General features: G+C 39.7%; 1 protein-coding gene across 1 annotated transcript in view; it reads right to left on the reverse strand.

Annotated features, from left to right (window-relative positions):
* NECAB1 (N-terminal EF-hand calcium binding protein 1) overlaps positions 1 to 21,829 on the reverse strand; it is a 198,880-nt gene extending 177,051 nt beyond the window's left edge. Inside the window, exons 1-2 of the mRNA XM_036117181.2 lie at positions 21,487 to 21,829; positions 13,948 to 13,972 (exon numbers count right to left, since the gene is read on the reverse strand). Coding sequence (XP_035973074.1) covers positions 13,948 to 13,972; positions 21,487 to 21,585 — 124 coding nt within the window. The 5' untranslated portion in view covers positions 21,586 to 21,829. The remainder of the gene's footprint in view (positions 1 to 13,947; positions 13,973 to 21,486) is intronic.

Consider the following 21,829-nt stretch of genomic DNA (forward strand, 5'->3'; position numbering starts at 1 on the left):
AAAGTTGGAAGTAATTAAATGTCTTTCAATAGGTTCATGGATAAAATAATTTTAGTACATACATAGAATGGAATATTATTTAGTGATTTTTAAAAAGTGAGCTATCAAACCAAAGAAAGTCATGGATGAATCTTGTCAGTCTGAAAAAGCTAAATATTATATGATTCCAATTTTATGACATTCTGGAAAAGACAAATTTTTAAAGTTAGTGACAAGATCAGTAGTTACCAGGAGTTCAGGGCAATGAGGGTTGAAAGGACAAAACCAGGGGATATTTTTGGGTGGGGTGACTATTTTGCATGACATGGTGCGTTAGTAATATGGCATTATGATTTGTTGAAACCCATAGAAGCTTACAGCACAAAGAACAAATTTTAATGTATGCAAATTCTTAAAAAAATCATTTAGGAGTTCATGGGATTCCAGGATGGAATGGAGAATGTGACAAAATAATTTAAATGTATTAGAAATGTATGAAACAACCTCACTGAAGGCAGTGAGGGAAAACAGTGTTGAGACCTAAGTAACTTTGGAAATGAATGGAGTCTATATAAAGGCAAAATAAGCTGTAGAGAAGCACTATACTATAGTTGATAGAGTTGATAAAGTTGTTTTCCATGGGGGCACAAGTAAAACATCCTGAGGACTACACATGCACACTGGAATTGAACAGTTATGTAAATCAACAGCTGACTGGGGGAGCAGGGGTCTCACTGTTGGAGTGATAGGTTACTGATAAGCAAAGGGAGGAGGCTAGAATAATCCATGTGGTAAAGGTTTAAAGTTTGAGATATTACTATGACTTCATATTTAACTTAATATAGATACAAATGAGTACATGCAGAAATATTTGTAGAAATATGCATACATTTGGTTTAGTATACACATATATATTTCCTTGCTCCAACAGCCAAAGAGCTTAGAAGCAACAATGACACACCAGTAACAATGAACACATCCACCACCCCCATCCTTGTTTCTAAGATCATACTCTAGTAACAACAGAATCAACTCCCACTCCTTAGGTGTGGGCTGCCCAGAGTAACTTCCTTCCAGAGTCAGTTACAGAAAGGGGAAGAATGAGTAAACTTCGCAGTGGAGAAACTTGACAAACACTACCTGAACCAGGAGATGGAGGCCAACACCAATAGTCATAAATCTTGTTGTCAGTATAAACCTTTGATATGATACGATGGTACTTTACCTCTGTGATCTTCCTCCCCCAAACACATAACCCCAGCCTAATCACGAGAAAAACATCAACAAATCCCAAATGAGGGACATTCTATAAAACACCAGACTAATACTCCTTAAAACTGTCAAGATCATCAAAAACAAAAAAAGTCTGAGAAACCGAGCCTCGGGAGATAGGATTACTAAATGTAATGTGCTATCTTGGCTGGGATCCAGAAACCAAAAAGGGACATTTGGTAAAAACTAAAGAAATCTAATAAAGTATGGACTTCAGTTAATAATGTATTAAAATTGGCTCATTAATTTTAATGCAAATACTACACTAATGTAAAATGTTAATAATAAGGGAAACTGGATGTTAGGTATATGGGAATTCTCTATAGCAGCTTCACAGTTTTTCCATAAATATAAAAATGTTCTAAAATAAAAAATTTAAAAATGTATACAATAGAATATAAAAATTATATGGAATTAAATAATATATTAAAAACTGATTTGCCATGTTATCAACATGGTAAAGTCAATTATGTTTATTCATATTAGATCTTGAAATCTAACATATCAAACTCAACAATCAACTCAATAAATTTATTTTCTTAACCCTAGACAAGCTACCCTGTCTCTCATGTTGTCTATAGACTATCCGAGACAATGAAATGTTTTATGTATTGGTGCTCATACAAGTAAAAATATGTTGACCTGTTATTTTTCCAAGCATTTCTACTCTGAATTTTATTGACTATAGTCATCACAATAATTTCATGAAGTAGTTATATCTTCTTACTTTTCTTTTCAGGAGCAGAAGAAAACTGAAATACAACAGGATTAAGTATTTCTGATGTGGTTCCTGAAAGCACATCTCCTGGGACATATTTTTGGAAGCAGATCATTAAAACTGCTTTCAGTTTAAAATTTACAAAGTGCCCAATACTCAAGTAGAAAACTGAATAATTCAGTCAAATGTTTGGCTCTTTACTGATTTGATACCAAATATTTAGATTCTTTACCAGGAAAGCTTATTTCTTATATCAAAATAATTTTATCACTTGGAATTGTGTTGGGAATATGAAAACACTGTCTTCATCTTGAAGTAATGAGTATATATTAATTTTTCATGGCTAGAAAGAATGTGCTTTTAATTTAGTAAAAAAAAAGATATCTGTTTAGAATGGATAAAGAAGATGTGGTATATATATACAATGAAAGATTACTTAGCCATCAAAAAAAAAAAAATGAAATCTTGCCATCTGCAATGATGTGGAAGGAAGTAGAGGGTATTATGCTGAGCAAAATAAGTCAATCAGAGAAAGACAATTATTATATGATTTCACTCATATGTGGAATTTAAGAAACAAAACAGAGAGGAGCATAGAGAAAGGGAGGGGAAAATAAAGCAAGACAAAACCAGAGAGGGAGAAAAACCATAAGAAATCTTAACCATAGGAAACTGAGGGTTGCTGGAGGGGAGGGGGGTTGGGGGATGCAGTACCTGGGTGATGGGCATTAAGGAGGGCACCTGATGTAATGAGCACTGGGTGATAAATGCAACTGATGAATCACTGAACTCTACCTTTGAAACTAATAATACACTACATGTTAATTAATTGAATTTAAATAAAATAAAATAAAATTTTTAAAAGTTATCTGTTCAACGACACTTTCATGGAGAATTAACAATATTTTAGGTGAGACTGGGAGAAAGGCAACAACCCCCCCTCCCCATCACATATACTCAGCCTTTTGTAGAATGACAGACGGAAGAAACATTGTTGGAGAAACATTTAGTCATTTATAGAGAATGCGTATTCAAAATTAGTAATGTAAGGAATACCCCATTTGTAGGCAAATTTTACTGCAAAATGAAAAATTAAATGTTTTAATACAGGCGTTAGATATAGAAGAAGGAATACCACACATAACTGAATTGCTTTCTTTTCCTCTCCTCTATACCCTCATTTCCAGTGAATAATCACTGCTTTTCCAGCTAGTTTACCTCCCAAAAGAGGAAAATCTGTTATTTTTGCCTGGTCAACATCTACTTTCCTTTATTTTGGTTAAAAATACTTTGATTTTCACTTGACAGATCACCTGTCCCCTCCCTCTCCCTCTCTCTCTTTCTCTCTCTCTATATATATTAGTTGGGGCTTTATGCACCTCACACCACTCTGGGGGTGTATATATAATCCAAGCCTGGAAAAATCAGTTCATTTCATCTCTTAGTTATTACTTCAAGAATGGGCATGTGACTCTAGTTGATCAATCAGAGAAAATCTTGAGATTTTTGCTAAAATTTTTCTAGAAGAGGTATTCTCTCTTTATTCTGATTTGTTAATTGGTAGGATGCATTCCAGGAGCTGTCTTGTCTCTCCTGGTAAGAAAGCCTACCTAAAAGTAAAACCAACCAGAGGAAGACCAAAACTGAAATGGAGAGATAGGGAATGAGGCAGGGAAAAAGAGTGATCCCTGAGTACCTACATAAAACTGTGCCTCTATATTACCTCCTGGGTATTTCAGTTATAAGAGCCAACAAACTCCCTATTTTATAATCTGAATTGGGTTTGGGGCACTTTGAACTGAATTGGACCTGATGATAACTATCTTTCTTTTTTTTTCTAGCTGTCTTAATTTTTACTCATCTTTAGAGATTTTAGTTGAGGACAATATTCTATAAGCTTACCTAGGTGACCCCAAGCCCAAAGAACTCTTCCTCTGAACTCATACGTAAGTATATTTAGCGTTCATTTGGATCAGTGATACTTCTTGCATTGTTGATGACATTGTTATTCAATTTTCTCTGTTTATGCCTTTTTTAAAAGATTTTATTTATTTATTTGACAGAGAGTGAGAAAGCACAAGCAGGGGGAGCAGCAGAGGGAGAGGGAGAAGCAGACTCCCCGCTGAGCAGGGAGCCCAATGCGGGCTCCATCCCAGGACCCCGGGATCATGACCTGAGCCAAAGGGAGACACTTAACTGACTGAACCACCCAGGTGCCCCTGTTTATGACTTTTTTAATCAATAAGATGCTAAGTTCCCAAAGGACAACATTATTCAATATCCCTTCCCTACCTCAAGTCCCAAATTGTTTAGAGGTGATTGACCAAGTTTTTTCCAAATCTATGTGCAAACATCTAAAAAGAGTTATTTTCATTACACAAATATATAATTTGTCCTAGTAGCATAAAGCTTTTGTAAGGATTCACAGTTTTTGGCCTGCTTTCATAATTAATTCACAAGTAAAGAAATCATATCTTTAGGACCTATATGAAATTAGTGAAGGTAGAAGGGAACTGACATGTTTTAAATATTTACAACATACTAAACAAAATCCTTGGGACTTTACATATATTTACCTTGCACATTCCTCACAATAGCACTGCTATTTAAATTTTATTATTATTTTTTACTTTAAAAATGAGGAAACAGGTTGAAAGAGGTTCATTAATTTGTTCAAGCCCACACCCTGGTGGATGCATCCTAAAGTTTATGTGTTTTTTTTAATCTTTGTATTTCCACCACCTAGCAGTGTCCAGCATATAGAGAACACTCATAAAATATCAGGCAAATGAATGGATGAGTGAATGAAAGAACAAACGGTAGAGCCAAGATGAAAGGCTACTTTTTGGTTCCAAATCTCCATTAAACTCTGTTGCCTACAAACAGGATCATCACCAAAATAATTCCATGTATCTTTTGTCTTTTATTTTTAAATAACACTGAATCACTCAGCATTATGCATGCGGAAAGACTGATATTTCTACACTTCAACAGCATCACCCCACTACAGAGGTGAGCCACAGTACATGAAGCATCCTGAGCTAAGTACTAGGGCTTTTACGTTAGAGGGGAAGCTGGATATAAATTGTATTTACTTGTTCTGTGACATTAAACAAATTATCTATGTCTCAGGTTACTTATTGATAAAATTGGGATAATGGTATTATCTTCCTCATAAGACTGTTATGGAGATTAAATAAAATTATGCCTAGCAGAGCATCTGGCATAGAGTAATCCTTGGGTTGGGTGATTTACAATAATTACTGTAATATTTTCTTTTGAGTCCGAACCTATTTTCTCATGGTCATATAGGTCTTAGTAATGTACAAGTTATTCTATTTTTAATAATTTAGGCATGATTTTAGAATATTAAGGAAAAAGACAATGTTTCTTGTTAACAGCAACAGATACTTGTAAGTACGCTCTCCTAACTAAAAGTGGCCCCAATATTACAAAAAATAACTTTTAATATGTAAGACATTCTCATCATAAATAATAGTCTCATTATCTACCCAGTTTACCCAAGCCAGAAACTAGAAATCTGACCCTCCTGCCCCTACCCGTAAGTACGGCATACCATTAAATACCTTCATCTCTCTTAAACATTTTTTATTAATTACCAAGTCTTTGCTGATAATACATTCAAAAATATAAACTTCGGTTTCTTATCTCTATTATGTTTGCCATGGATTTATTGAAGCTTTCAACAGCTTTGATCTGGAGGGTTTTGCAGTCCAGGCACCAGAGTATGGAGGCTTTAACTAGGGTAGAGATTTGGAAGTAGTGTGAAGTGATTTGATTTTGAAGGTATTTTAACAGTGGAGCCAACAGGGCCTACTAATGGATTAGATGTGGAGTTATTAGAGAAGGAGCAGAATCATGGATGCCTCCGAAGCTTTTGGTTGGAGCACCTGCTGAATAGCAGTGCTGTTTCTTGACTTGGGAAACACTACTAAACAAGCAGGCAGCTGGGATTAAGAGTGTGGTTTCAGATAGAAGCATGGTAGGTATTCAATATATATTTTTACAAATCAAGAAATTATGTTCAGTAACTAATTCCTATGTAATTTTTCAAGTTGTGTGGCTTTGTACTCGCTTTTCCTTTTACCTGGAATTACCTGTCCCCCATCTAATGTATACCTACTCAGATGGATTACAGCTCAAGGGGAGGCTTACTCAGCACCCCAGGCAGAATTAGACCACCTGCCTCTATGGTCCCATAGCAATTCAGGAATGTTTATGAAATACTAACAATAAATCAAGCATCATACTGATCATTAGGTATACAAAGGTGTATAGTTCCTGGCCTTCAAAAGGCTTGCAATCTAATAGGGGGTAGGAGAACATACCCACAAATTATTCAGTATAATGTGATAAATGGTATTATATACAAAATGCCATGAAACTATGGATGAGAGAATGGTGGGTAGTCAGGCAAAGACATTAATATTTACTGAGTGTGTATTTGTCATGTGTGTGGTACTTTGTGTTATTTCGTTGAATCATCACAACAGCCCTATAAGCCAAACATGGATCTTTAAGAACCTACCCAAAGTTACACAGTTTGCACATGGCAGAACTAGTTTACGTATCAACCCCTGACTCCCAAGCCATTCTCTGCCAAACCAAACTCAGAGGGGGCTTCCTAGGAGAGAGAAACTTAGGCCGAAAGCAGAAGGATGAAGGTCATTCCCAGCAGACAAAGCTGTGCTTGTCTGGACACTGAGGGCTGGGGGAGTCAGAGACAGCGTCCTTCAGAGATAATGGAGGGAGTGGAGGCTGGGCAGGGGACACAATGCTCAGGCGTCTGGATTTTATCCTGTAACAAACAGGTAACGAAGGAAGGATTTGGAACAGAGAAGTGATCGTATCAGATTCACACTACAGAAATATTACTCCACTATAGAATCTGGTATCGATTTATATCACAGCACTTATTAGAGTGTATAATTATTTTCTATTCATGTTTATCTCCCCTCTAGAATTTGAACTTTAATTTAACGGAACTTCATTCCATCCCTTGTACTGTGTTATGTGTGAGTGTGCTGTAGTGACTCTAACTTACCCTTATTTATTGTAGTATCTTCAGTGCCTAACATAGGATCTGGCAAAAAGGCGCATTGCCTGGTCATAGTGGAATGAATGAGAGAGAGAAAGATGGAGGAAGGGTAGGAGAGTTGAGACCAGGATTAAGATTTCTAACTCCAAACCTTACACTATCATTTCTGTGCATAGTTCTCATTAACCCTAATAAAACATTTAAAAACAGTGTAAGCAATAAACAGTTGGAAAAAAAATCAAAATATTTCTACTTTTAAAGGAATACACTGACCCACTGGTCATTCTGACATCATGAAGACACAGCCAACAAAATCCAGCATTGCAACGGTTTTGATATTAAGGAGAACCTTAGACACTGAAGGTATGACATACATTTCAGTTTTTCCAATTTCTCTAATTATTTAAAAACCACGAGTAAAAATGAATTCAGTTTCCTTACTTTTCAGTCTTGTAGTATAGAACCCAAAGGGTGTCTTGGGGCTGACTCCAAGCACACGAGAGAAATTGTATTAGGGTGGTTGGTTTGCAAACGATAGGAAAAGCTGAATGACCATGGCAAAGATAGGGCAAGCACCAGGGCAGCTGTGAGGGCTTAGCAAGGTCCTCATGGACAGAACATCTGGGCACTGCCAGGTGAATAGCTCAGCACGAGTGGGAGGGTGGGTGGGACATTGTGATTGACTGTCCCACCAAATAAGAATAAGCATTAGGATAAAAAATGAAAGTGGGGGGGCACCTGGGTGGCATAGTCAGTTAAGTGTCTGACTCTTGGTTTTGGCTCAGGTCGTGATCTCAGGATCCTGAGATCGAGCCCCGTGTTGGGCTCTTGCTCAGAGGGGGTCTGCTTGAGATTCTCTCCCTCTCCCACTACCCGTCCCTACACTCTCTCTCCCAAATAAATAATCTTTTTTAAAAATGAAAATAAGTAACACTTATGTAGCTTCTTAAGGGCCAGGCACCTTTCCCAGAAAATCTGTATTATCTCTTTTAGTCATTCAACAAGCCTGGGAGAGAAGCATTGTTTTTGTTTTGTTTTGTTTTGATTTGTTTTTGAGAGGTATTGTTTTTATTCCCATCTTACAGATGAGGAAGTTAAATCACTTGCTCAGATCACGGAGAAAGAGGAATTGGGATTTGAACCCAGGACATCTGACTGCAAAGTCTAGCTTAACCATAGTGCTATATGCCTCCCACATCTAGAAGGAGTAGAGATGATTCACTGCAGAACAGAAAGGAAAAGGAATGCTGGGCTGCTAACCTACAAATCTAGATCACAGACAGCACTTACAGTAGAGGCACCGATTTAAAGTAGACAGTTTGCTCCATAAACGGCAGGATCAGCTATCAGAGCGGGCTCTGACTTCTGAGCCTTTGGCTGCCCATGGCATTCATGTCCCCAGCTCGGTCATTTGAATAGAAATTCTCTGTTTCTATGACAGCTGATTAGCCCAGCTATGTAATGATAAGAATTTTCACAGTTTTCTGCTTTTGGCAGAAAAGCAACACATTTATGAGAGTGAAACTGCTTTATATTTTAGAAAAAAAAAACATACTGTGGAAATAGAAAATGTGTTTTTCCTTATTTTGTTCAAAAAATTATTCCAGTCAGAACTTGCCCTCATGGACTCCCAAGCCTTGTAATGCTTGATGAGCCGCTTCTTCCCGGGTCGTTGTTAGGGCATGAGATTTTTTTTTCAACAAACAGCTCTTACTAGACTTTGCACTGACTTTCAAGCTGGTAGGTGTGTAGTAGAAGAGTCTGCAAGTTTGCATATGCCTGAGAGTAAACATGGGTATACGGCCTATATCTGATCCCTCCTGCTCTGGAATTAGTTACACCGACGTTCCCAAAACATTTTGAGAAAATAGTGAGGAATTATGAACTAAAAATCAGCCTTATGCCAATAATCCTGATTTCCAGAGCCCAGTTTTTTAATCTTTTCATCCTTATTTGGGGCTAGGATCCCTGAATAAAAGATGAGCGAGGCTCTGGAGCCCCGTGCGGGGCTGGTGATGCTTGACTAAGTAGCTCACATCCAAGGACGGCCTTGTGATCAAGATGCAGGAAATACAGAACCACACACCTCTGGGTGGTACTCAGAAAGTCTCCCTGTCTTCAGGGAAAATACTCCCACTTACCGACCCTGTGTTTCACCCCTCTCCTGAGGTCATATTTGTACATGTTAATTGAATAAACCAAACCTTGGGCAACCACATTGAAAGACTCTTACCAATTCTCACTTAACCTATTAACATAGGTTATATAATGATCCAGTGAAGTCTTCAAAATATACCCAAACACAAATTCAACATCAATTGTTCTTATATTAGTGTTTTTACTTTTATTTTTATTTTTTAAAGATTTTATTTATTTGAGAGAGAGAGAGAGAGAGAGACAGAGTTGGGGGAGAGGCAGAAGGAGAGGAGAGAGAATCCCAAGCAGACTCTGTGCTGAGTGCAGAGCCCCAAGCGGGGCTCAATCTCATGACTCTGAGATCATGACCTGAGCCTAAATCAAGAGTTAGATGCTTAACCAGCTGAGCTACCCAGGTGCCCCTATATTAGTGTTTTTAATGCCAGATGTAGTTCTGTTCCAATTTTAAGATTGTTTTTTCTATTTCTGAAAAAGTCCACCAAAATTCTGAAGGGAAATACATTGAATCTCTAGATTGCTTTGGGTATATCAACATTTTAACAATATTGTCTTCTAATCCACTAGCACAGAATATCTTTCCAAATATTTTTGTCCTTTTTAATTTCTCTCATTAATATCTTTTATTAATGTCTGTACAAGTCTTTCACCACATTGGTTAAATTTATTTCTAGTATTTCATTATTTTTGATGCAACTGTAAATGGGATTGTTTTCCCAGTTTCTTTTTCTGATAGTTCATTGTCAGTATATAAAAATGCAACAGATTTTTGTATATTGCTTTCGTATACTGCAACTTTACTGAATTCATTCATTAGTTCTAACACTGTTTTTGGTGGAAACTTTAGGGTTTTAGCTAATATTATTAATTAATAAACAACAGATAAATAACAACAATGCTTAGTTTGATTAACTGATGTATAAGATTGTGTTTCTTCTTCAGTTTTCAGTATCAGACTGTTGGTCATGCATCTCTTACAAATAGATATGCAAGTATTTATTGAGCACGGATGTTGTGACAGGCATTTTTTAATTTAAATTCAATTAGCCAACTTATAGTACAACATTAGTTTCAGATGTAGCGTTCAATAATTTATCAGTTTCGCTTAACACCTAGTGGTCATCCCATCATGTGCCCTCCTTAATACCCATCACCCAGTTACCCCATCTCCTCCCCCACCTCCCCTCCAGCAACCCTCAGTTTGTTTCCTAGAGTTAAGAGTCTCTCATGGTTTTTCTCCCTCTCTGATGACTTCCCATTCAGTTTCCCCTCCCTTCCCCTAGAGTCCTCTGCCCTTTTTCTTATGTTCCACATATGAGTGAAGCCATATGATAATTGTCTTTCTCTGACAGGCATTTTGAGCACCACTGTGGGCCTGATGCTATGTGAAATAGGCACATTCTCTGTCCTCACAGATTTATAATGTACAGGCTGCTGGAATAGATTAAAGGCCACTGAGGAGAACTATGACAATTTCTTACAGAGATCAGTCATTCATTGGGATTAAAAGAGCCACCCTTACAGCCTACCTATTTGCTGGTCAAGAATGGCAGCAGATCTTAGCAAGTGCACATCAGCAAAAGCAATCCACGGTGTTCTTAATTACTATGAGCCTTTCATTTTGCCTTTTTCTAAGGTTAAATTTTTTTTTTTTGCCAATTTTACAAATACCCATGTATCATTTCCATTTTCATTCAACCTGCATATAAGTAAGCTTTCTTAGGAGTTTTGCATTTTTAGGTTTAATTCTGGGCTCTTTAGATCAAATCACTCACATCTCTTCTAATCTATCCTATTTTGAGGTCTGTCTTTATGTCTGGGATCCTAGCCTATGATTTTAGAACAGCAACCAAAACCAAATGAATCTCTCTAAGACACCATTATTACAGCTAATTGCTATCATGTATCTTTTCCCCACCCATTTCTCCAGCAGCTTCTCTCATGTCAGATAGATCCCAGAAGCTAAATCTGCACTCTGATAAGCTAAGTATCATACTGCTTATGACCTCTTATTCCCGTTTTTACTCCATCACCAATTATGCAGTCCATGAGGGATTCTGTCATACGAGGGTCTGTTACCCAGAGATCACGTACATGCAGCAGCTCTTTATTTACAAATACAGAATGGAATGAACACATGGTTCAGAAAGATGTTTTGTTTTTTTTAATGCTGGTATCTTCTCCTTTACATTAGATTATCCACTATACTTTTTCCCTTTCTCAATTCTGCATGTATGGTAAATAGACTTTTTCCCCCTAAATTCCACTGAAATAGAAATGACTGGAATGTCACCAAGTGTCTCCACTAGCCAAGGCATCACAACTCCAAAACAAGCAGGTGTAAGTTGTTACTATGTACCATGCACTTCCCTGGGGACTTTATATCTGTATGTCATTGATTACTCATAATAACCCCATGACACACATAGATGCTATTATCTCTATTCTGTAGATGAGAGAGCTGAGGGTGAAGAGTTTGTTACTCACCCAAAGCCACAGAGCTACTAGGTGCAGAGCTGTGATTTAAACCCAGACCTACCTCTCTCTGCCTTCCTCTCACTTTACACTGAGAATGAGGGAGAAGAGTAAAGCAGGATGGAAGGCAGGGGAAAGGGTAGATAGACAGAAGGGAGATGGGTAATAGAGGAAAATGTCATTAATCATTGTTAATTCATTAAGTGAACATTCGTTGAGTACCCAGTACTGGCTGGGCATAGGATCCATTCATAAGACAAGTTCCTTGCCCTAGAGAGGCAAGTTTGGCTTAAGGGAGTAGAATCACCAGCAAACAACAGCAGTCTCCCCAAAAGGGAATAATCAATACAAGCCACAGTGCGGAGAGCCCAGATAGAGGGTGGGGCCCTGCAAGGGGAAGCTGAGGAAGGCTTTTCGACAAGGTGTCTTCTGAGCAAGATGCAAGCAATACATGTGAATTCTCAAGCTGGCTAAGAGTGGAAAGGGTAGAGCATGTGGAAATCAAAGCAAGGACACCACAGAGGTGTGACAGACGGAGTGACGCTCAGAGAATCCCTGCTGCTTCAGAGAGCTGCAGAAGAGGATGCATGGTGAAGACTGTAGGAATAAGAGCAGAAGGGCAGATAGCCTTGACAGCACATTAGGATCAGGCACTAGGGCAGGGAGCGAGAGGTATCATATACAGGAAGGAGGCAGGTAAAAAAAACTGGGGACTGAAGAGGCCCACACAGGGCTCCCAGTCCAAGGGACCATTCTTCATAGCATAACATATGAGGTTATCATAAACTCCAGTAAATCATGAATTTGGTTTTTCAAGTGCTTTTTATTATGACTATGGATTATGACAGTAGGCCACCAAAAGATGCAAGTTTTGATGGAGAGAAGAGTGATATATACAAAGGTAATAATGACCTTCAATCAGACCTTGGGGTCCAAGGAAAGGAAGGTGCAGCCTGAGAAAACTAGGAGCTTGGAGAGAGAGAGAGAGAAAAGGCATCTCTGAACTACAAATGGCTGCTGAAATCACAGGCAGACAGCACGGAGCCATATGGACTATTCAGTTGTGCTTCGGGCATCACTGGGTTTGGATGTCATGCACAAGCCAACAAGTAGGATGAAGACACAAGATGATAGCATCATTACATCTGTCTTAAAAATTAATCAAGGGATTCCAGTGAAAAAAGAAAAAAACCCTTTGAATTGATAATATATTAACCCCTGTAACATAGTTTGAGAAAACATTCTGATGGACAGGCACAGTTAAGTATTATCAGGGTTTGGGACAGTATTTTATTGCTCCTTGGAGTAATATATTTTCTGTTGTGTGAAAAGCTATATAGTGCCAATGAAGATTTTCTTGATCTGGCTGCTTAAGGGCTCACTAGACCGCAACAAATGTTTTTAGAAGTGTCAGATCTGGACTCTGCCTGTAAGCCTTCCCCACAGATAAGAAATCCTATTTCAAGAAAAGGAAAGGACTCTGTCTCCTAAATTTGTTGAGAAAGTCTTGTCAAGAACATAGCTCTATTATGTACTTGTACTATAACAGCAAAATAAACTTGATAAGCTCTGATTCGGTGTTCTATGGAACACAATTTGTAGTGGGATAAGAGTCAAAAGATATTCCTTATGACAGCTTATAGTTGGACTTTGTGCAGGCTTCATTTAAATTGTAGTTCCTCTGACAGAACAATTGTTTTCTTCTAGTTTCTCTTACTTCTCTGTCTCTGTAGATTATCAGTCCCAGGGTATACACTTCCAATGTGAGAGCAATGGCCGGGAGCCATGGAGCGAAGGTAAGGTTGGCAACGCAGGCTTCCAGATAGCCACCTTCAAGTGCAACAACAGCCCCCAAGGTCACCCTGAAGTTCAGCGTGGACAGCCTAGACTCCCATGCCACACAGACCTGGGGTTCAAGTCTCAGATCTATATCTTATTAACTCTAAGAAATAACTCAAAGCACTTGACCCAATGCCTGGCACACAGTAGACACTCAATGAATAGAAGCTGTTCTTACTTTAAAATCAAAGCATAAAAGGGAAAAGCCGGAGCTATGAGAGCTGCTCACTTCAAAGGCATAAATTCCATCTTCCTGTCAAATGTAAGTACCTCTTTCAACTTCTCATGCACATCTGGAGCCATAAACTTGCCTGAAACTCTTATGAGTACCAGAGGCTGACATTTTATGTATCAATTTCTTGGGTTCTCCTCTCTCTTTCTTATTATTCTTTAGAAGGTGATCTAAAAGGTAAGAGATCAATAAATAGAAACTACAGATTTTTGGTCTTACCATTTTTATCTGCTCTCCTCAGTATCTGAAAGAGAAAAAGAAATTTTATTACCATTTTTTTGCAATTGCAGTGAACATTATACTCACACATAATTCGCCCATTAGTAAACAAAAGAAATTCCAATTTTATTTATTTATTTTTTAAGATTTTATTTATTTGTCAGAGAGAGGGAGAGTGCACAGGCAGGGGGAGTGGCAGGCAGAGGGAGAAGCAGGCTCCTTGCTGAGCAGGGAGCCCGATGCAGGACTCGATCCCAGGTCCCTGAGATCATGACCTGAGCCGAAGGCAGACGCTTAACCGACTGAGCCACCCAGGCGTCTCGTGGAAATTCCAATTTTAAATAAAGATTTCCCAATTGAGATGTTTCCTTAGAATAGTCAGAAACTGAAAACAACCCAAATGTCTTTGAACAAGTGAATGGATAAAAAACCTGTGACACATCCATACAGTGAATACTACTGAGCAATAAAGAGGAATGAGCTCTTGATACACACAATAACTTAGATGGATTGCTAAATAATGATGTTGAGTAAAAACCTAGACACAAAAATTACCTGCTATATGATTCCATTTATATAAAATTCTAGAAAATGCAAACTAATCCATAGCGACAGAAATAAGATTAAGGGTTGCATACAAATGAGCAGGGAGGGCATTATAAAAGGACACGAGAAAACTTTCTGGAGTGGTAGATATATTTATTATCTCAATTATGGTAAGGGTCTTATAGGCCTATATATATATATGTAAAAACTCATCAACTTTTCACTTTAAATATGTGCAATTTAATGTAAGTCAATCATAGCTCAATAAAATAAGAAATTATGAATAAATAGAGCTCACGTGTCTACATTAAATCTTACTTTACTTCTATGCATTAATTGTATTATCTTTGGTGGATAAGAACTGCTTGGCCATCAGGTATCTTTGGTAATGAGTTCAAAATCTTCTTCCGGGCAACCAGTCTTTTTTCCACTTATGGCCCATGAGCTCGAGGATTGGGCAGAGCACTTGGGCCTGGCAAACAGGGTCTCACATCACTCTGGCCACAGTGATTACTCAGGCAGGAGCACAGTAAGGCCATGGTTTTGCTTGAATTGTCAAGAGAGACACACTTTCTTCTGCTGACTTTGAACCTGGGAAGATACAGGTAAGAAGCTGCTCTCCCCCTTCTGTTATCATATCCATCATGGGCTGAACCGTGTTGCCTCAAAACAAAAGTGGAAGTCCTAACCCCCAGTAACTGTGAAGGTGACCTTGTTGGAAAACCGTCTTTGCTGATGTAATCATATTAAGATAAGATCTTACCGGATTGGGGTGGGCCCTACATCCAAAGACTGGTGACTTTGTAAGGAAAGCGAGATTCAGAGAAGCTTAGACAGAGGAGACCATATGATAATGGAGGCAGATATTGGTGTGATGCTGCTGCAAGCCAAAGAATGTAAAGGACTGGCCACAGTGAGAAGCTAGGGGAGAGGCACTGAGCAGATTCAGAGCGCGGAGGTGGCGCCAGCCTACCTACACCTTGATGGCAGCCATCTAGCCTCCAGAACTCAGAGGATACATTTGGTCGTTTAAGGCACTCTGTGTGCAGAACACTGTTACGGCAGCCTTAGGAAATCGATACAACATCAAACCTGGACGTAACCAGCCCTCAAGAAAGCAGTGTCTATCCAGAGACTGAAAGTGGATCCTAGTGACACTCTCTGAGCTTCTGATCAAGCCATCCTGACAACATGATCTCCACTTTTCATTACAGGAGTCTTTAAATTATTGTTTTAAATCTTAAGATAGTTTGGGTTATTTTTTTTTCTGTTAGCAACAGTCAAATTAGCCCTTGCTGATACTGTAGACTGACAAAAAAAATCTGCATAATATAACACACAGCTATGTTATATATAGTACCAGAGAAAATGTCCCTTTATCATATTGCAAAGATAACCTTGAATCACATGCAAGGGGCACCTGAGGATCATTTTTCTGAGCAATATAGAGTTAAGTAACCAGAGCTGCTCTTAAATTTAGGTCATCATTTCTTGGTAGGCAGCTTGAAACATGAGCAATAGTTTTTACTACCTAAGTTTTACTGCTTTCTACTAAATAAACATTTTCCTCTTTCCTTCTATTGACCTTATGAAGATGAAGTATGGTTAAATCTAATCATTATTATAATGTGTTTATTATAAGATACTAATATTATTAATAAAAATCTCACCTATGAAAAATTTCCAACAAGTTATGTATCATCCTGACTTGTGTGCATAAGCTGGTCCCCCTTTATAAAGTAAATTTATTTAATTATTGTAAGAAAACGGCTTTCAGTCCTAAGAGCTTCTATGCTTAGAACAGAATGAGACACAAATCCTTTTTACTCCACAGAGGTAATTTCTAGCGGGGGTTTTGGGAATCCATCTCTCCATCATACCCAGCTTCCTCCTCTCCTCTGAAACTATGAAGCAGCTGAGAGTCAGAGAGACATGAAACACAGCCTAATTCTTACCTTTAATATACCCTAAGATTCTATTTCAAGCTCTCTTGTGTCCTTATGAGTAACTAGATTAGGAATAACCGCACACCAGAGACTCGGACCCCTGACTTCCATCATTTCATTTCATAAAGAACTGTCTTAAATAGCATTCAGCCTCTTAGCAATGAAATTAACACAGTAGCTTTCTTTATTAAGACAGTTCTTTGTAATTAAATATGAACAGAACTGTCTCTGCTGCAAATTTTGCCTCTGAGCCCACAGCCTAATAAGAAATGTACTGCAGATGAAAACTAAGTTCATTACATTATACCCCATAGTCATCTGGATTGGCTAATCTTACCAGTTAGTGCCACAGGATAGATAGTAAATAGATATAAATATTATGGTCAGAATTAAAACTCAAACACAGAGGTTACGCTGTGTTTTTGCAACAATTTAAGAATTCTCGAATAGCATCCTTTACCCCAAAGCTCTTCTTTGAAGGCCTTCATTGAAGTTCCTCATTTCTCACCTGAAGTTACTGAAAGCAGGTGTTAAAATGCAAATGTTATCTCTGAGGCCTAAAAAACTGACAGTCATTATTTACTGAACTAATATTTGATAAGTGCTTCCTACTTTGTACCAGGTTAAAATTAAGTAATGAGACGAGCCAGTCAGACTCCTGAGAAATGGGGATAGAGGACAGGGAAGTTGGCACTCATCCAGAACACAGAGTAGCATCCAGAAGGGAAGACCTGCTAGGCAAACACTAGTGTGCAGACCTTGACCTCCAGGAGGCAGTTTTGCTACCACTCTGCTAGTTGCCACTGAGCTAGGATGCAGGGGAGTGGGCACTGATGAGGACTGGAGAAAAAGTAATCGGCACATACATTTTTATCTTCTCAGTCTTGCCTAGAATAGGCCTTGTGTGAGCAAAGAGTTTTAAATGTATGATGACATTAAAACTAAGTTTCCCTTATTTCTGCAGGTTCTTAAAATTAGGAGAGTGATATTTGCCTGGCCAATTAGCGTAGACAATGAGGGGGTTAACTGCCATGTTCCCAACAGAACAATTTCCCTCAAATTATCTAGTGCGCACTAGGCAGGATAGGAGATACACGGCTCTAACCGAGTTTGGTCACAGAACCATTATACCTGGAAAACGGTTTCTTTCTTTTTTTTTTTTAAGATTTTATTTATTTATTTGAGAGAGAGAGCACAAGAGGGGGGAGGGTCAGAGGGAGAAACAGACTCCCCACTGAGCAGGGAGTCCGATGACGCGGGGCTGATCCCAGGACCCCGGGATCATGACCTGAGCCAAAGGGAGGCGCTTAACTGACTGAGCCACCCAGGCGACCCCAGAAAACGGTTTCTGCTCTGACGGTCCCCTGTCCATCTCACCTCTTGTACAGATGAGTATACGTGCATATGTCCAGGGCTTCGGAATTCAGTATTTTTACCAAGCAAAGCTGTTGCTTGTTTTCACCAAGTCCCTGACCATCCAGGCACTGTGCATTTTGTTCAGGGTTCATGGGTGTGCATGTTTGGTTGGGGGAAGGAAGGGAAGACAGACAGTAAAATCCTGTCTCTCCTTCAGAACCTCCCAGGCCCCACTTCTGCCTCTAGTCAAATGAGGAAGGGCCACTTTCCTTCCAGCTAAAAATCAAAACTGTTTGGGAAAAGACAGTGGCAGCAAGTGGTGAAGTTGTAACTAACTTTACATTTACCATGCTTCAGGGGATGATCTGAAAATGTTCTCCCTTTGCACAGTAGTGGAGTTGATTAATGTCAAGATTCAAAAGAGGGACCACATGCTTTACAGACTAGTATTCTAGAGTTTATCCTCTGTTATCTGGAATGAAATAACCTGGGAAAAGAGAGTGTAGAGGTGTTAAGAAGGAAAAGAACTGCCATTGTCCCGGTCCTTTTATGTTGCTGCACACGACACCCCGTGCAGTCCGTCTCCTGCGTGCCGCGTGGGCCGGGGTGCCCGAGCGTGCCTTGCTACCAGCCCTGGGTTTCTAAGCCCCCCAGGAGGCATTCAAGAGTATTGATGATGAACTGACATGTCATTCTGTCATTTTTTAGATAGAAAATAATATACATCAGATTCATAATGGATCAGTGTCTGTATTAATTTGTGGATTGGCTACTGTTACTTAGGCATTCAATAGGGAACACTGATGGAGCAAGAATAGTTCAAATTTATATAGCTCATTTCCTTTTTCTTCTCAGTTTTCTTATCCTGTGAACTCTCACTTAATACAACCACCTCTCGAATTAAGTACCATAGTCATCATTGTTGCTGATTTGGACATAAGGAAAATGAAGCAAAATTCAATAGTTACGGTAAATTCCTCTCTGATTTTCTGATCTATGGCTAGTTTCTTACCAGCTGGACATGCCTAGTCATGTCATCAACGGTATCCTCAAAAGCAGTTCAAATCATTTCTCAGAGGACTGATTATTACAGTGGCATTGGAATACAAACACTGGAAATCAAAGTTTTCCTCAAATTTGGAAATCAGTCTGTGTGATGCAGAAGGCTCTAATGGGTTTCATTCCTGTTCCTCTTTGGAATAGGGGATACCTATTATCTACTTACTACAATCTGACTAGAATTCAAAAAGCAATCTTTTTTAGCAGTGCTACTAGAATATATTAAAACAAATCAAATAAATTATGTATTTATATTTCACATTTTATTTTTGCTAAAAACAATATGATCCAGAAATGAATAATTCAAAAATCCCTAAGTAATTAATCCTTTTTCATGTCACATATTTCACCAGAGTGCTAGATTTTTCACAAAATATCTCAAAGAAAAGTGTAAACAAAATCTTTTCTATTCGAGATAAAATCCAGTGGCAGGTTTTGTTTTGTTTTGTTTTGTTTTTTTTATAGACACTAGCATTTTACTGGCAAACAAGCATGTCAACACCTCTCGTGTGAAATTAGTTTTATATTTTTTATTTTTAAATTCTAGAAATAGAAGGCAGCGAGGGTATCCTATTCATAGAGTACGTGTTCCTTCAGGACAGGGACCTGATGCTGTTTATTTACAGAGCTTGAGAAAAATCGTGTAGATACAATAATAAATAAGATTTTAATTTCTTCTTTTCTTTTTTCTTCTTTTTTTCTTTTTTAGTAGCAGTTTGAACAGTTGGGTCAAGATTAGTGTGTGTGTCGAGGAGGATGACCTTCATTTATACAGCTCAATCCATTCATCTCTACAGTATCACAAGGATTTGTTCACTGCTTTAAGAAAGTCACAGAGAAGCACCTGATAACCTTGGGGGACAGAGCGAAGATCAGGCCAGAATGAATGGAAGGCTCTCTTGCCCTCTCTGAATCAACTTCACGGCAGCTTAGCCATTGACCTCATAATAGACATGAGTTTCTGGGACCCTGATGCTATCCCTGAACATTCCTTTCTCAGGGGTGCTCTGTGCCCCCTTCTCCCAGCTTGGTTTCCGCAAGGGCTTTTTGGCCCTGAATGGCAGGATTGAAAAGGAAGAATATCAGCCATTAGCATCCAAACATCACTCGATTGACCAGAACAGGAAGAATAAGGTACTTAATCCTACTGAGAGAAGGAATGGGAATCAGATTGTTTTGTGGGAAGATGGCCGGCCAAGAAAGCCTGGATCCCCAACTGGAACTGCATGGTAATGAGGGGAGGAAGCTGCCAGGAGACACAGCTGAGCCTTACCTACAACATTTGCCTTAGACCAGATTTAATTATTCATATGGTTTTCTTTCCCAATTAAAAAATCCCAGCTAATCCATTCAAAATAAACTTGGGAGAGCTCCTCACCCTATCCCCCTTATCTTCATGACATCTGCTTCACCATTATGATGCTACTAAGTTGATTTCCTCACATTTTCATCTCTCCGCAAATAAACGTATTTCAGTTTTATATACAGCTGGATTTTAATAAGAAATGATCTCAGGGAAGGGTAGAGGAAAGAGCACACAGCACTCCTCAAAGCCTTTTGCCAATTTTCTCTCATGCCTAAATGAGAAGGGGCCAGCATTGTCCCCACTAAGCCAGCAACTACCTCCAGGGGACAGCATCAATGTGACAACGGAGGGGCTGAGGGAACAGGAGCTGAGGGATAGGAAAACCACGAATCCTAACAGCAGAGAAAAGAGCTGGGCAACAGGGCGAAAAAAATAAAGAACAGAAACAACAGAAAGGGACAATAAGGCAAAATTGAGAAATAAATAAGAAACAAAACTGCTGTAAAGGTTAAAAACCCCAGTGTGAGGGCAGGAAAAGAGAAAAAAGAAAACCAAGAATGAGAAAGAACGATCACCATCTCAGAAAAGAAGGAAGGGAATCAATCCCGAAAGGGGGTGGGGGTGGGGGGAGAGGCCCAAATGAAGAACAGTCAAAAGGTAGAATTTGATGAGTAGTAATTAAAACTTGGAGAGGTATAGGGAAGGAGAATAACAGGAGAGAAAAACGGAAAAATAGGAGGTGGCAGTAAAAAAAGTATCATCATGAAAGAGATCTTGGCCACCGCTGTAAAATAGAAAAACAAGTATGTTTTCAAAGTAATTGTTCTCCGTGGGGGTTGGGGAAGGGTGGCGAGGCATCGCAATCTCTACTGCTTCCCCCGTCGCCTTAGAGCTTCAGGGAGATAGGGGGGCGCTGCAAACAGGGCACACCAGAAAGGAGTTGAGTTAATGTTCCCTCCCTCCATTAGTCCCCTTTAAAATGCTCTCTTCACCTGAATGGAGACTGTTGTATTTACAAATCGAGTCCCCAACGAAACTCACGCCGTTGGAAAATTTAACTTCTGCCGTTCGTTCAGGGTTGTTAAGCCCCGAGCTGCAGGCGCAGGGCAACCCTTTCTACAAGTTGAGTGGCAGTCATTTCTCCCGCATTTGTTCGGTGCATTTCCAGGGGGACAGGGGAGCGAGGTAGGAGGTAGTTCTGCTGGTGTTCTAGGGGCTAAACAGCTGATCGGCGGCTGATCCGCTCCTGGACCTACCGCCCTCCTCCGGGGGAAGAGGAAAGATGCAGGGGGGACCACCGACCCAACTCCTGCGCCCTGTACTTACGTCGAGGAAGATCGACATGCCCTTGGACAGCTGCAGGGCAGAGCTGAGCTCTTCGGAGGAGTTGTTGGAGGAGGGCGACGTCTCCCGGGAGTCCTCCATCCTCCGGAGCCGTGGCTGCGGCGGGCGGAGCGGGACTGGGCGGCCGCACGGGCTCCGGCTAGGGCGCGGCCGCAATGCCGCGGGGCTCCGGCTCCCGAGCGGGCGTTCGCTCCCGCGCGCCTCCCCGTCGTCTCTCTCGGCTCGCTCCCTCTCCCGGCTCGGGCCTCCGCGCTCCCACGCGCTCTCGCTCGCGCCTCCCCCTTCCCTGGGCTGCTGGCGCGGGATCCGTCTCCTCCCTGCACTT

Source organism: Halichoerus grypus, chromosome 5, assembly GCF_964656455.1.
Source record: "Halichoerus grypus chromosome 5, mHalGry1.hap1.1, whole genome shotgun sequence".
Classification (NCBI taxonomy): domain Eukaryota; kingdom Metazoa; phylum Chordata; class Mammalia; order Carnivora; family Phocidae; genus Halichoerus; species Halichoerus grypus.